At 38.4% G+C, this 14,602-nt stretch overlaps 2 protein-coding genes across 3 annotated transcripts in view; one reads left to right on the top strand and one right to left on the bottom strand.

Moving 5' to 3' along the window:
- The window catches only part of LOC115035282 (coiled-coil domain-containing protein 148-like), a 25,169-nt gene extending 10,567 nt beyond the window's left edge, over window positions 1-14,602 (bottom strand). The window contains exons 1-10 of the mRNA XM_029493044.1: window positions 14,163-14,602; window positions 13,035-13,123; window positions 12,506-12,627; window positions 8,879-8,982; window positions 7,019-7,110; window positions 6,762-6,913; window positions 4,378-4,473; window positions 4,057-4,238; window positions 3,379-3,517; window positions 261-467 (exon numbers count right to left, since the gene is read on the bottom strand). Of these exons, the coding sequence (XP_029348904.1) occupies window positions 261-467; window positions 3,379-3,517; window positions 4,057-4,238; window positions 4,378-4,473; window positions 6,762-6,913; window positions 7,019-7,110; window positions 8,879-8,982; window positions 12,506-12,627; window positions 13,035-13,092 (1,152 nt within the window). The 5' untranslated portion in view covers window positions 13,093-13,123; window positions 14,163-14,602. The remainder of the gene's footprint in view (window positions 1-260; window positions 468-3,378; window positions 3,518-4,056; window positions 4,239-4,377; window positions 4,474-6,761; window positions 6,914-7,018; window positions 7,111-8,878; window positions 8,983-12,505; window positions 12,628-13,034; window positions 13,124-14,162) is intronic.
- Window positions 14,349-14,602, top strand: part of pkp4 (plakophilin 4) — a 66,561-nt gene continuing 66,307 nt past the window's right edge. For both annotated transcript variants that reach the window (XM_029493043.1, XM_029493042.1), the window contains exon 1: window positions 14,349-14,537. The gene's annotated coding sequence lies outside the window, so the exon portion shown is untranslated. The remainder of the gene's footprint in view (window positions 14,538-14,602) is intronic.

Raw genomic sequence — 14,602 nt, 5'->3', positions numbered from 1 at the left:
TAAAATGCAAACTTGTCAGGATATATACTGTACAACAGCATGCCGTCAGATAATGCTGCCTGTCTGTTGTCTCATATATATCGCACAGCAACTACAAGATCTGCCTATGTTCTTTTTTAGAAAAAAATATTACATATAAAAAATTTTGGACACCAACTCAGTTGTTTTCTCCACCAAAAATTGAGTGAGTGTTTTATACATAAAAAAGTAGAACCAAAACACAAGTCTCCTCGTCACGTGATGCTACATAAGACACTAACCTTCTCTCTGAGATGCGAACAGATGTCCTTCTGGTTCTGACGGTCGCTGTGGAGTTCCAGCTCCTCCTGGTGGGTATGATTTGCCTCTTGCAATGTGACCAGGGCTCTGGCCAGTAGCTCTTCCCGGTCCCGTTGCCAATGTTTGCTCGCTGTGTTTAGCTGTTCCTGAGTGAAGCGCTGTGAGTCCCACACACGTCCGTGCTCCATCTGGAAGAACAACATAGATAACACTGCTGACTGTGGTGACATGAATGTATTACTTAGTGTAAAATTTTTCATACTTTGTTAGTTATTCTTAGTACTTGACAACTACTGCCCAAATGGCAACTCTGCTAATATTATACAGAGTGTTGTGTCAAACTGATGACATGCAAACACAAATCCACAAAGGCTCCTACATGACACATTACACCATCTATAATAAGGGCAGCATGACCATAGGGAAAAGTCTGTATCACATCTAGCTAGGTTGGTGTATAAAATGGTCTTTCTCTCCTGGCTGTGAAATGTCCTGAAGGAAAACAGTTCTTTTCTATGTGAGGGCTCCCTGTAGCTATTCATCATTGTGTCAGCACTCACAGAGGCTGCATCACTTGGCTGCTTCATTGGAACAGAGGGAATGATATTCATCTATGGGCTAATAGTGGCTAACTGACGGTGGGAAGGCATTAGACGGCTGACTGGTTTTATTGAAAATGAGTGAGCTGACAGACGTGCCAACAAAACTGAAGTGCCAGCGGCAGTCAAGCAAATCCTGTTTATTAATGCACAACTTTGGAACTTGAGGAGATCCACCCTTTCTTCTTGACTTTCTCCTTCACTAGCCTTGCGTTTGTTTTGCTTTAAGAATTGAGTAAGCCCAAACAAACGTGTCTGCATACATGTTTTGATGTTTATCCTTGATTTGAGATGTGTATTTGCCCACAGACACATGTGCATTTCAGCCACCATATGACATATAGAACGTATATGGAAGCATCTACCGCACTGTGCCTGCAGTGCACATTTAAAGTGGCATGACACCTAGTTGAGCTGCTGCATCCACTTTCCCTCTGCCGAGTGCTGTCTCCACAAAGACTGAGAAGTACAAAGAAAAAAGAAAAATGGCTCTCTGCATAGAGGCAAAAGGTCAGCAATATGAATTATTTCCACTACTGTCTTCTATTTTACTGAGGGGCTTAACATGAGGGGCTTGTTGGCACCCTGTTGGCGCGTCCTACTTGTTATGAAAGTAAATCAAGGAAAAGGAATAAGTCATAGTGGACAATAAAAAGCCCCATCCAGCAGAGGGAGACCAACACACTGAACTAGATGTTCGCCTTCAGACTCATTGAAACTGAGGAACTGTTTCCACTGAAGATTGTCCAAAGGAACACAAGCCACATCTGCATACTTGCAGTAACACTTTGCTAAGGCAGGAATATGTGAATGGACTTTGATTGGTAGCCTCTGTAAAATAAACTATTGAAGGAAATTATTTTATTCAAATATTTTGGGATTATAAAATCAAGTTAGAAATAGTTGGCAGTGGTAATACGTCACACCTACTCTCTAGCTATGACAATTCTTTACCTTAGAGTAACAAAACAGTGCACACTGCTGTTAACATCCTGCTGTAATTACACCATGGTGGACAAAACGGCGGTGAGCAAACAATTTAGACTTAAACAGGAACAACCCTAAATACTGAGATTTGAAAAGCCTTCATGAAACAGATGACTGCAAAGATGATTTCCTTCACAGAAATTATTATGTAATTACAGTGTTAACTAATTTCGTATGTCTGCAAGAGAAATGGGAATTATCTTTTCAACAGGTAATATGATTGAAATATCTGCTCAAAGCAAACTGAGAACATTTACAGTAGGGAACTAACATCTGAGCTTACTGGATATAAATCCATCTACTCATCAATGCCATACTTCATTTTGATTTCAGATACAGAAGTTACAAAAAGATATCTGTATATACATATATATGTGTGTGTGTGTGTGTGTGTGTGGCCCTCTCAAATGCTGACAGCAGAATAGCATATTTGTTTAATTAGTGGGGTTTCAGCAGCCTAATCTACAGTTGATTATTCACTGTGCACAAGAAACCTTAATTATGACTAATAGATCCACCCATCGCAGGGGGATCTGTTTATGAGGAGGTGTGGAGAATACAGAGGAAGACTTAAGAAACACATCTCTCTTCCTTGCGACCTCCCCCAGCATGAAACGATCACAGCTAAATGCAGTGCCCAGCTGGAACTGATATGAGGGAAGGGGAAGGGAGGTGGGGGGTGTGGGGGGTGGCGGTTGTCATGGCAATGCGTGGCTGTGGGGTTAGCATTCTGTCCACAGTGGGTGACATGGCAGATCCTGCAGCGTGCTGAGCAGATCATTGTCCAAGCTTATCGGTGTGTCTGTCTGCTCAGGTCAGGGTGCTAAGCTACATTGATTGTGACTAATTTTGAAGAGCTGCTTTAAACTGGAGAGGGTAGGTACTGTGTAAGAGAGGTGTGTTTGTGTGGGAGTCTGTGTGTCAGTATCAATATATAGTGTTCCACGGGAAAAATCTTGCTCTTGATCGACGTTCTTAACCCTGACTTGCTCAGTGGTCAGTGGAATGGACTGTTGTTGCACAAGGTAGCCTCCATGTAAGTATGGAGCAATGTGAGTGGGAAAACATAAAGTAGAGATAAGGTATGGAAGCAGTTCATGTCTATACATATTCATATGCCATAGCCTTGTTGATTAATCACCTAGTTGTATATGAAATATGACAAGACTGTAAAAGAAATCCAGTCACTAACATTTTCAGATCTCTTGTTTTATCTGATCATCAGTTCACAACTAAAGGAATTTCACTTTATCTTGAATAACATATAAATCTATCAAAATTCTTGCTAACTGACAATTGTTACATCTTAAAAAAAATAGAAGCTTGAGGTGAGTGGCTGTCTGAGTATTTTTTTAAGATACATTGCATATTTTCTATTTAATCAACCATAGGTCTTTAGTTTGATAAAAAAAAAAAAAAAAAAAAAAAAAAAATATATATATATATATATATATATATATATATATATATATATATATATATATATATAATAATCTTTTTCCAATGTACTCACCAGCTCTTGTGTTGTTTTCTCAGAGAAGAGTCTGTGCAGCATGTCCATAAACAGTGCTCTGTGGTTCGGTATGTCTTGAGTATACTGAAACAGTGTAAACTGGTAGCGGAGGTGGTCATCTGGACTCCAGCAACAAAACCTGAAACAGATTCCAACTCAGAAAATAAATCAGCATAAAAAAATTTAATAATAATTGATACAATTACACAATGTTCTCCTTTTTTCACTTCAATTCATAGTCATATAGTCAAAAGTGCTAAAAAAAAAAAAAAAAAAGCCACTACATAGAAATATAAATCAAGTTAAGAAATGGATATAAGACACTGATGTAATCAACATCTTGGTGAGGGAGACTTGTCATCTTCAATAATATTCCTATGAGGATTGATGATCTCCTTTATGTGCAGTCAATGTCCTGCTGAGTATTCTGTTTTAGTTAGCTAAGTGTTCTGCCTGTCCATGTAATGATTGAAGTAAGCATATATTTTGTATTGATTTCCAAAATTATTACAATGTTCAGGCAATTCTGAAAAAAAAAAAACAAAACCCAAAAAACAAAAACAAACAAACAAACAAACAAACAAAAAAAAAAAACCCTACAAGTGAACCTTACTAGACAGAATTTCCCATGAGGATGAATAAAACATTTCAGATTGTGATACTTGTTGAAATGCCTACCTGTCAGTTTTTTGCTGTAACTCTTGAAGAACCTGCAGCCTTCTGCAGTATCTTGTTGATAGGGAGTGGAAGGCCTGGATTAGGGACTCTTTAAGCTCTGGGTAAGGGCAATCGGAATTCAATACCGCCGCTGGTATATTTTGCATTTCCACCAGATTATCTGAATTACTATTAAGATATTTCTGCAGAGAACAATAGAGTCATCTATGAGATATGCAACCTATATTTGATTTGGTGAATTTGTAGCAATCCCTTTTTGAGCAGAAATGTTCATTTTGCTGAAACAGAAGGATACCTAAAGCTGGGGCTGGAAAACCTTACCTCCAAGCCAAGGCCCAAAATCTCCTCCTCTAACGCTCGGAGCTCTGCTTGAAGTTTTGCAGTAATGCCATCTTGCTGGTCTTTCACAAACTGTATCTGGGAATATAAAGAACAAAACATGTAAATGTTTTGAATACAGGCTTAGACAACATAAAAGCCTTACATTCTGAGTCCATGCTGTCCAGGGAAATGAAACTGGCACGTATGATCTGCCATCTCTATCTGATCAGATACTTTTTTCACAGACATGATTTAGAGAGATGAATCACCTGAGTAAATCACTTTTAGTAAAACAGCTACCGAGCTACTTACTACTCAGGCCTGTTTCTGAGAAGAAACTCTTTCTTAATTTTTATTTCATGTTTTCTTCTTCCTTGAAAACATGGTGACTATATTACCCAAGTTAATGAGCAACAGTTGAGTCAGAAATGTGAGTGCACAAATGTATAGCCTCTAGCTGGTAGCTGCAAGCAGAGGTGAGCTGCGGGCTCCAAAGGTTCGGTAAGATCAGCACTTGAAGCAATTCATCACATGTGCAGCTCCTGCTGGAGTACCAAAAGACGATATACATCTTTTTTCACTTAAAGGGTGACATTCACTGCAAATATATTCCATGGAGTTCCCCTTTAATGGAAATGTGCTTTAGAATAATTGAAAGCAACATCAGATTCATTCAGAAGCACATAATGTTACATGTGCATTAATAACTATGTGGGAAATGTTTTAAGTCAGTAATATAAAGGTAAAGGCAAAAATAAAAATATGAAAAGATATTAAGAGAATTTTCCATTCTCTGGATAAAACTGAAGATACACAAGGAAAACATGAGAATGTTGGTGGAGCTTGTGATCCTTTTGTGCAGCAGAAACACTGAAAGATCTTTCAGCCGGGGTAATAACACCATGGGGCCTTGCAGGAGAATCAAGAGCATGCCAGGGGCTGAGAACACCTGCCTTTCTTCTCAGTGTCATTGCATCTTTACTGGAATAACCGCCAAAGATTCAAGGTGTGTCAGTCACTCTCTTATACAGCGGCACTCAGTAAGGGCTCCAAAATCAATTTAGATTTATTTGAAAATATTTTATACTTAAAGCTGCTCAGACTTGCGTAGCTGCTTCCATGCTATGAATTTCTAAAATCTCTTTAGACAGAGTAATATAGCCTGCACACTATTTGCGAACATGGACTATGTGTACTAGTTTGCTGGGAAGATCTTCTTTCACATCACAACATTGAAATGATTAGTGTTTCCCCCATTTACCACCATGTGACGGTGGTAAATGGGGTGGTAAATTTAGAAAAAACTGAGAGAAGAGATTAACCAGCTGAAGAATAAGGAACACTGTTGTTCGAAGGAAGAAAACACTTGGCCACACAGCCTTCACAGCACAAACAGCTCGATTCTGGAAGGTCTTTCCATTAAATATCCAATTAAAAAAAAAAAATCTTACCTTTCCTTTGCATATAATTGTAAAATCTGATGACAGATGACAGTTATCATACCTGGTCACTGCATGCTCATGTCAACACGGTTTCTATCTTGCGGACGCTCAGAATGCTGAATTGCTCCGATTGTGTAGTTTTAGATACTTTTAGTTTTGTTCGAAATGGCTGTAATTATATGGCAACTGAGAATTTCCTGATTTCTTGTGACTCAATGCAGTAAAATTGTGAAATAACAAAGTGTAAAAAATAAACAAGAAGTATTACAAAAAGCAAAAGCAGCACAAGCTGTGTTTTGTTGTTGTTTTTTTTTTATTGTACCCATGAAATCAAGTAGGTAGGAGCACTGGGGCACCACAGTTGAGGTAGGTCATTGGAAAGAAACAAGCATGAGTAAGATACACAGAAGAGACGAAAATGGCTGGCAGACAGTTCATTCCATGCATGGTCTGTCTTAAAGACCCCTGCTTACTCCTTAATCTCACCATTCATCTCTTGAGATAGCAAAAAGCCTCTGAGATTCAAAAGCAGAATTGGTGATTTAGGGATTGGGGATACCTAACGAACAAGAGATTCATGGGCAGTGAATACAAACGTGTGCGCAAGCTGGGGGAAGAAAGAGGATAGTGGTTAAATTTAAACTCCTGTGCTTGTTGGACTGTTGTGGTTTGGTACCAGCAGAGAGTGAGCACAACTAAGATTCATTGTTAATGAATTTCAGCGGACAAATGAGGACATGAGTTGTTAAATGCAAATTCAATATTGACAAAATTTGTCATTTTCTGAACAATGTGCAGTAAAAAAAGACTATATCAATCTATTTTTCTAAGATTCAGAAATGCTGCGATTCTGCCAGCTCTGTATATATTTTGCTCTCATAAATTTTTCCCATTGCAAAAGTAGGTACTCAGGAGTGTCTCTATTTTGTACAACAGAGATACCTGTTGTATTACTTGTTTCCAGTTTGATGGGTGGACAGTGAGCTGCTGATGTTGAAGTTCATCAATTCTGAAGCACAGGTCATCCCTGAGCTGATGAACAGGCTCCACGGTGGCTATCCTGAATGACTCCCGCTCCCTATTAAGGAGTAGCTCTAAAGCCCCAAAACACACAAAGACACATATTAGTACAGTACTTATAATCAACAGAGACCACTGTTGATGCATAGGTACTGTTAAAACACTGTTGACGCTGTTACCATCCTCTTGAAGTGAGAAGATAGCAGTGTCTGTTCTGCTATTTGGTACGATCTGCTCTAGAAAATTACAAATTTCATTCTCCGCCTTCTCCCTGGAAATGAGACAAGAGAAAGCTGTATTAAATACAACCACATTATTTTAGCAAATAAAGGATCTTCGTCAAAAACCAAAGTAGTTGAAAGTATGCAACACTACATAAAAGTACATTATTGAAATAACTGTATTGAGTGTTAACCAGAAACATTTCCAGAGGACGAGAACTAAACAATAAAGTAGAACTGCCTGTAAAGCTTTATATGAACTTCTGTCAAAAGGTGGAATACATTAGGCAGCAAGTCCTTTAAGATGATGTGTGGGAAGCAGGAAAAATGGGCAGATGCAACGCTGCAAGGGTAAGGAAGGCCCAAATTATGACTGCTCTATGAGTGGGTCATATGTGGTCAAGGAGGAAAACCAGTGAGGTTGGCGACCAAGGCTCGTGGGTGGGAGTGGGGAGTGAAGGCTGGCCCACATTGTCCAATCAAACTGAAGAGCCAGATCACTAAAAAAGGTGACAGTGGTTTCTGATTGAAAGGGGTCAGCAGACAGTGCATTGCAGCTTGTTGGACAAGGGCCAGGTTGAACCTGCTCTGATGAATGATGTGATTCTTTTAACATCATGTTCGTGGGTGTTGCTTACCTGGGGATACCAACATGGTGCACTATAGGAAAAAGGCCAGCTGACGATAGGAAAGTGGGTGTGCGATACTTAAGGAAGTGTTCTGCTAGCAAGCTTTGGGCCCTGCCATTCATGTGTATGCTACTTTTACCTTGAAATAAAACCTACACTGCAGATCAAGTACATCCCTTCATGGCTTCTTACAGATAACAGATAATGCCCCCTGCAAAAATCATTTAGGAAAGGTTTGAAGATGCAACAAATTCAAGTTTTTGACTTAACCTACAAATTCCCCAAACCTGAATCTAATCAAGCATCTATGGGTGCTACACAATAACAGGTTTGATTGTTCCCCATTGATAACAGTCAAATATTTCACAACGGTAAAACTCAAGCAATTTGCTTCAGTTCTGCAATCAGCTATGAGTTGACCAAGCATTTTTCAAACTGACTACATCCAACTAATGGCGCAAAAAGCACTTTACAAGCATGTATTCAAAATATACATTAAGAACCAACAATAAATGGTAATTTCATTCCATTGATGCACTCTTGTTCAGATTAGACTGATGGTGTTAGGACTACTTTTTCCAGAGAAAAAGCGGATGTTTTAGAGGAGAGAGGAGGAAAGAGAACACATAGATAGATGCTTGCCTTTTTTGACAAGGTGGCTTTTGAATCCCAAGATAATTCAACTCAATAGATGTGTAGAGAGCTGCAAGCAGCGCCAAATCTTTATGAGTAGGCTCATTACTGAGGGTTACATTTGTGTACAACATTAACCTTGGGTGGCTCAGATGCAGTCATTAAACACCTAAACAAGTTACAGCCCAGAGCTAGAGCTGCCCTTCTCACTTCACAAGACATGACACCACCGGGGACCCAATACTTCTGCCTTAGCATGCAGAGGAACACTTACTTCCTCCATTCAATATGCTGCTAAAAGTCCCAACTCATCTCACTTTCTTTACCTTCGCTATTCTAATACTGCAAGAAAATCTGTTTATATGTAATTATTCTCTTTCTTTGTGTTATCTCTATAACATATCTTTATCTGAGGTAATTTTTGTTCCCAATTTTTACACTACTTTTTTAAAGAGGTTCCTGTCTGGGCTCAATGGGGCTTAAATGGAGTGGTTGCACGGTATAACAGTGGATCCAGAAACTGCAGCAATGACAGGGAGTAATAGGGGGTTCTTACTCAGCCTTTTGCAGCCTGGGGCACTCTCTGCTCCACACCTGTCTGTGCTGCCGTAAAATGGAGCTTTCCTTGGTTTCCTTGGCTGCACACTGAGTCTTCTGCACCTATGAGACCAGATTTAATGCACAGCAGGAATAAACACTTCCCCTGAACAAGACTAAGCACTGAAAGAATATACAAAGCACTTGAGTGGTTTCTTTTAAATGCACTTCAGCCGCAATAGTTGTATCCTCCTCCTCCAATTAACATTATGGGGACTACTGCATCTTGAATGCTTTAATGCATCAATTATGGACCTTTTGAAAACATTAAAACCCTAGCAACAATAACTTGAGTCAAGTACACTTTTGTAAGGACAGTACAATGTGGAATATGTTATTTTCTTGTGGATAAAGTAAGCTGTACCCTTTGTCTCTGCAAACAAGGGATATATTATTGGCATGTGCCTCAGTCTTTAGTCATTAGCATTATACTGCCTGTGAAAGGCTCATAAACTCAGGCAAATCAACTGAAACAGTATCACTGTTAAAGCATGAAGGAAAAATAAACAGTGGCAAATTAAAATAATCGAGTTGAAAAAAGCATGACACGCATGAGGCATGTTATTATGAGAGGAGGGGGAGGTGGAGGTCTTAATCTACTGTCATTGTTTTCCATTTTTATCATTAAAGAACAAGACCCTCCTTCATGTGCTCTTCGTGCAGCAATTCACTGTAATCTATCTGTGTTTTTATGCACAGGCCACTGCCTCAGCTAATAGTACAAAACACAAGCTCACATAATTTATACATTTGTCTATACAGTCATGAGAAATCTAAAGGAGTGAGGGTATTGATTTGTCACAACTGTCTGTGTACATTTCAAGTCGCTGCTGCTATTGTTGAAAAAATAGTTAGAACCAACTCTACTGTACATTTACCCTCAGGAATCTACATAGTTTTCCTCTGAAACTAGTGAAAGAAAGAGGCCAAATTGATGTCCTTGCCTTCGCATACATGCCTCTTTGAGGCAATGTAATGTAGGTGATCTTGATTTGCATTGGCTGTCCCATAACTCAGTTGGATTACAAAAACTGTGCCTGGAGTTAAATTTGCATCATGTGATATCTAGTCTCCCTGTGCCAGAGGACCCTAATCTATTAATATCCACCTTTATCAATTTTACAGTAACCATTAAATAACGCTGCAATTACATTTTATTTGTTTGTATTAAAAAGTGGAGAAATTAACTGTCCTTATCTTTTTAATGCACTTTGTCACTCAACATTTTTATGCACTTTCTTGATGACAATTCTGAATTAAGCAATTGGGAATTTACTGTCTAGCTATGATGCCTTTTGGATTTCTCTTATCAGTAAGACTTGATGGTGATATTATGAGAGATTTTTCAGCACTGCAGGACCATCAAAATGAAAGCGTGGATACTGAAATTCAAGATGTAATAATTCTTCTAATTCTTAATACTAAGAGCAAATTATGATTCGCCACAGTTTGTCAGACCATAATGCTATCAAAAATTATATGTATACACAGTTTGTAGATGTTTAAATTCATGGCTCTCCTTCTATAATATCATAGTACACTGTGTTTCAAATGCTTCACACTCTCCACAGGCTTTTTTCACAGCATTTTGCTTCTCATAGGAGTTAAAGCACAGGTGTTGCTAATAACATTAAGAGCTTTGCATCGTGTCTTGATAAAAAGGGTTTCCTCCATAAAAAAAAATTGTAAAATCCATGTTGCATTAAAGAATATTTATCTTTAGTAGGCTCCACTTGAAGAATTGCAACATTTAACTGTACACCTTAGTTGTATGAAAGATGGAAATTAAATCATTTCACTGTTTTAATTAAAGATATTCCACGTGTTTAATCTGGGTAGGGATACCGTCCACAAAAGCTTATCCACCAACATAGTTGCACTTTATTCTGGCTGATTAAATAGTTACCCGGGCGAAAAGCATGTGATGCAATATTGGAATTTCACACATTGGTATGACAATGATAATAAAACCTAAGAGGAGGGGGAATCTAGCACAGTCTTGAGACACATGAGAGAAGGTCTAATCATGCAACAAGAAGTGAAAACATTTGTATTGATAGACCATCGCAGGGCCTTTAGTGATGTTCCTTATAAATGTGGGGCTCAAAAAACTCTCATATTCCTTTTGAAGATTGAACAAATTAATACGAACAGATTTTCTTAATGTTGTTTGTACATATACCATATTTGGTTATTTGTAAATGATTGGATGCATTGAATTGCATATATATATATATATATATATATATATATTATATATTTATATTTTTTTATATATTTATATGTATATATATATATATATATATATATATATATATTATATATATATATTTTTTTTTTTTTTTTTTCTTTATCACCAAATTTGGAAATAGAGATAATCTCCAAGCGTATGCACATAAACTAGGGGGGACTACATAGCCATAATATGAATATTTGAAGACTATCCAATGGGAATGTGGTGTTTCAATTTAGTATTTTTATATTTTCTCATGTGGCCAAGGTGTTTTGACAAAAACACTATTGTGCCGAATGACAAGGAAACAATGTTGCAATATTGAGCTCAATTGTATTATCTCTTATTTATTCATCACAGTGATTATTTCTCAGTGTTACATGATTTTTATTCTAGAGTAAGGTAGTGACTACCAATATATGCTCGTCCGATCTGAGGGGCTGGTTATGTGTTTTGTTTTTTTTTTGCACCATGCTGCTAGGAAACAAATCTTATCAAAAGGTATTTTCTTTTATGGGTTTAGCATCTACTGATACTGCCAGTCCGTTCATGAAGAACAAAAATTATCCTGTGCTTGAGGCGACTCATGGTCATGTACTTACCCTCTATCACATCAACAATGGAGATGCTCCAAAAGCTTGCCTGTCAGCAGGGTGACCGAATGTAAACATAGCCTGTCTTATCTAGGTTATGCAGCGAGCACGGCTTGAAAGAGCCATAGGCGACCATAATGATCCTAAAAGGCTTTTGACATAGTTTACCAATTAAAACACTGCAGGTCTTGCAGCTTAATCTCCATTGCCTTAAGTATTAACTTTTTGATCTGCTCAGAGTCAGCTGAGTGTGAACTTCAAACAGTTTTATAGAAAACCCAGGCCAAACAAATGAATATTCATGAAACTGACAATGCTATAGTGTATGACAGTGATGTTACTGCTCTGTTTCATGTTGCTGTACAAACTATAAACATTATGAAATGCCTGTTTTGCATGAAATGAAATCACTTTACATTGTAAAGACAGAACAGAAAATAGTAGTCTCATAAAAAACATTAGTGCTACTTACGGCTACTGAAGATGTGCTATTGTATTAGATTAATTAACAATAAAATTTATTGTAAATGAAAACCAGGTTTCTCTCTGTTTAGTCGGTTTTCATGTGGTAGGTAATGAGGACTGTTTAGTCATTGTTATCAAAGTCTTGAAAAACATTTTTATCATTATGTTTTTGCACATACCTCTTACTTTGCTTCAGAATCACTATGTTATGAAATACAGACAAGAATTGATTTGATTTATTAATAGCAATGGTGTTTTAAAAAAAAGCATGATATTGACAATGATCAATATTTACCTTTTGCCCAATTAGATCAGACTCCAGACGTTTGGCATCAAGAATCGCTTCTAGTCTTTTATATTCACCCTGTTTGTATTTTGAGCTCCAGAGACCATTTTTCATCCGTTTTGTCAGTTTTTCTGCACGGATGAAAGCAAATGATATGGCTGAATTAGGATCGCTGAAATTGTTGGAAGTCTCATCAATTTTGATGTCTTAGGCAAAATCTTTATGCTGACTTCAGCAAAGATAGAAATAAAAGGTATGACAGAGAAGCGGCACCATCTGAACACTAATGGATTATGTGGCTGCTTCAGAAATGGCTGCACAAATGGAGGGGTGGAGCAAACCCAATGTGGCAGACAGCTTTTTTAGAGAAGTTCAGCTGTGTCTCAAGGAGGCAGGTGAATAAACAAAAGTAATGCTGTCTCTGAATAGAGGACCAAACATGCCACAGTACCTTGAGTATTCAACAGAGGATCAAATCTGTTGAACAACTCTCAGGTCACTATATCAGAAGTCAGCAATGTTTCAGCTCGTGACTTACCAGCATCTTCTGCCCTATAGTGTGTGATGAATGTGTGAAGATGACTTTTGCTCATCATTTTAGCACTTTATTTTCATGCACAGCAGTAACTGCAAAATGAAAAACAAATCACTGCATGTAAAAATTACAAATAATCTAAAAAGCCTGATAAAAGACAACACTGAACTTCATACACCTTAGTGGAGCTACATAAAGGATTCACAAGAGACTATAGGTCAAAAGCAATAAAATCATCAAAAGCCGCACTTTGTCATCAAGGTCTGTGTGACATTGCATGAATATCAGTCAACTCCCACAAATTTTGAATTTGGGTGGGGACAGATGGTGCACCCATTGTGGTCAGATATGCCGCTGGAACATCTCTTTGTCTTTGTGTTGGACTAAGCATTGAAAAATTCTGGCCACGCAGGAATCGTGTCAGTTAACGTATAAAATGCGTGATGGGTTGATGCTTTATGTAAGAATAGAATTAATCTATGAAGGAAATGAACTGAACCTAATTGATATTTTTCTGCTGAAGTACCCACCAGACACCCCCATCACAGGGCAGAGCAGCAGGATTAGCTATTTCAGACCGAATGGCAAAATAAGGTTTGGATTCAGGGCAATGGTAACTTCACAGTAGCTGTTGGTTTCCACAGGGCTATCGATCGCCCAAAGGTAAAACTTCTTTTACAAAATAAAGAGTTTGAAGCTGAAACTATGAATCCATAAATTGATTTATTTTTTCCTTCAGTCAGTAGGTAAACATTCCCAATTATCTAGAGAAACAAAAAATTATTAAATCAAACATCTCTGGGCTCTGAGAAATGGCATTAGGCATAGAACAGTTTCAGCACTAATATACCATAACTTAACTGATCACAGCGGGTTATCAATGGGAACAATGGGAATTTTTGCACAAAAATGCGTAAGACGGGTGAGCTGGTGTAAGCACGGAGTGTTTCTTTTAGCTTACTAGCTATATAAAACAGGACCATTTGACATTGCTAAAGTTACACGGGACATACATGACTTTGTCTCAAAACAATTTGTTCTATTGACCCTTGTAATATCACGAAAGGCAGCACCCATCCAGTGTTGGTTATTCGGGTATAATGAACATTTACGGGCTAACAACTAGCTTACCTTGTCCTGGACTTCTCTTTCCAGTGTATGGGTGGACAAAATTTGTAACCAAGGTAACAATCATCTCTCCTCTCATTGGTTAATTCAACAATGCTCAACCTTGTTGAGAACGCCCCCCGCTGTCGTCGGAACCAATCAGGAGTGCGTACAGCGTTCCCACACTCCCCCTGACGTCATGCACGCTGCCTAGCCTCGGACTGTGCGGGTGGAAGCAGGGAGCAGCGGAGAGGTCGTCTTCGTCTCCTCCTCGACTATGGAGCCTAGTTTCACTCTTTCACATGCATGGGACTAAAGCACGGAGTTTACCGATGAAGTTACGTGTTCCGATGTACGTCCGAGCCGCAGCTCAGCCAGCTCGCCAACAGTCCTCCTAAGGTATTTAAATGTTTTTTTAACCCCTCCGCTCCTTCACTAACTGAAGGGGTAAATGGAGGGGAGGA

This window comes from Echeneis naucrates, chromosome 21 (genome assembly GCF_900963305.1).
Source record: "Echeneis naucrates chromosome 21, fEcheNa1.1, whole genome shotgun sequence".
NCBI classification, from domain to species: Eukaryota; Metazoa; Chordata; class Actinopteri; order Carangiformes; family Echeneidae; genus Echeneis; species Echeneis naucrates.
Note: the sequence above shows the minus strand (reverse complement) of the source record. Positions and strands in the feature narration are given on the sequence as shown.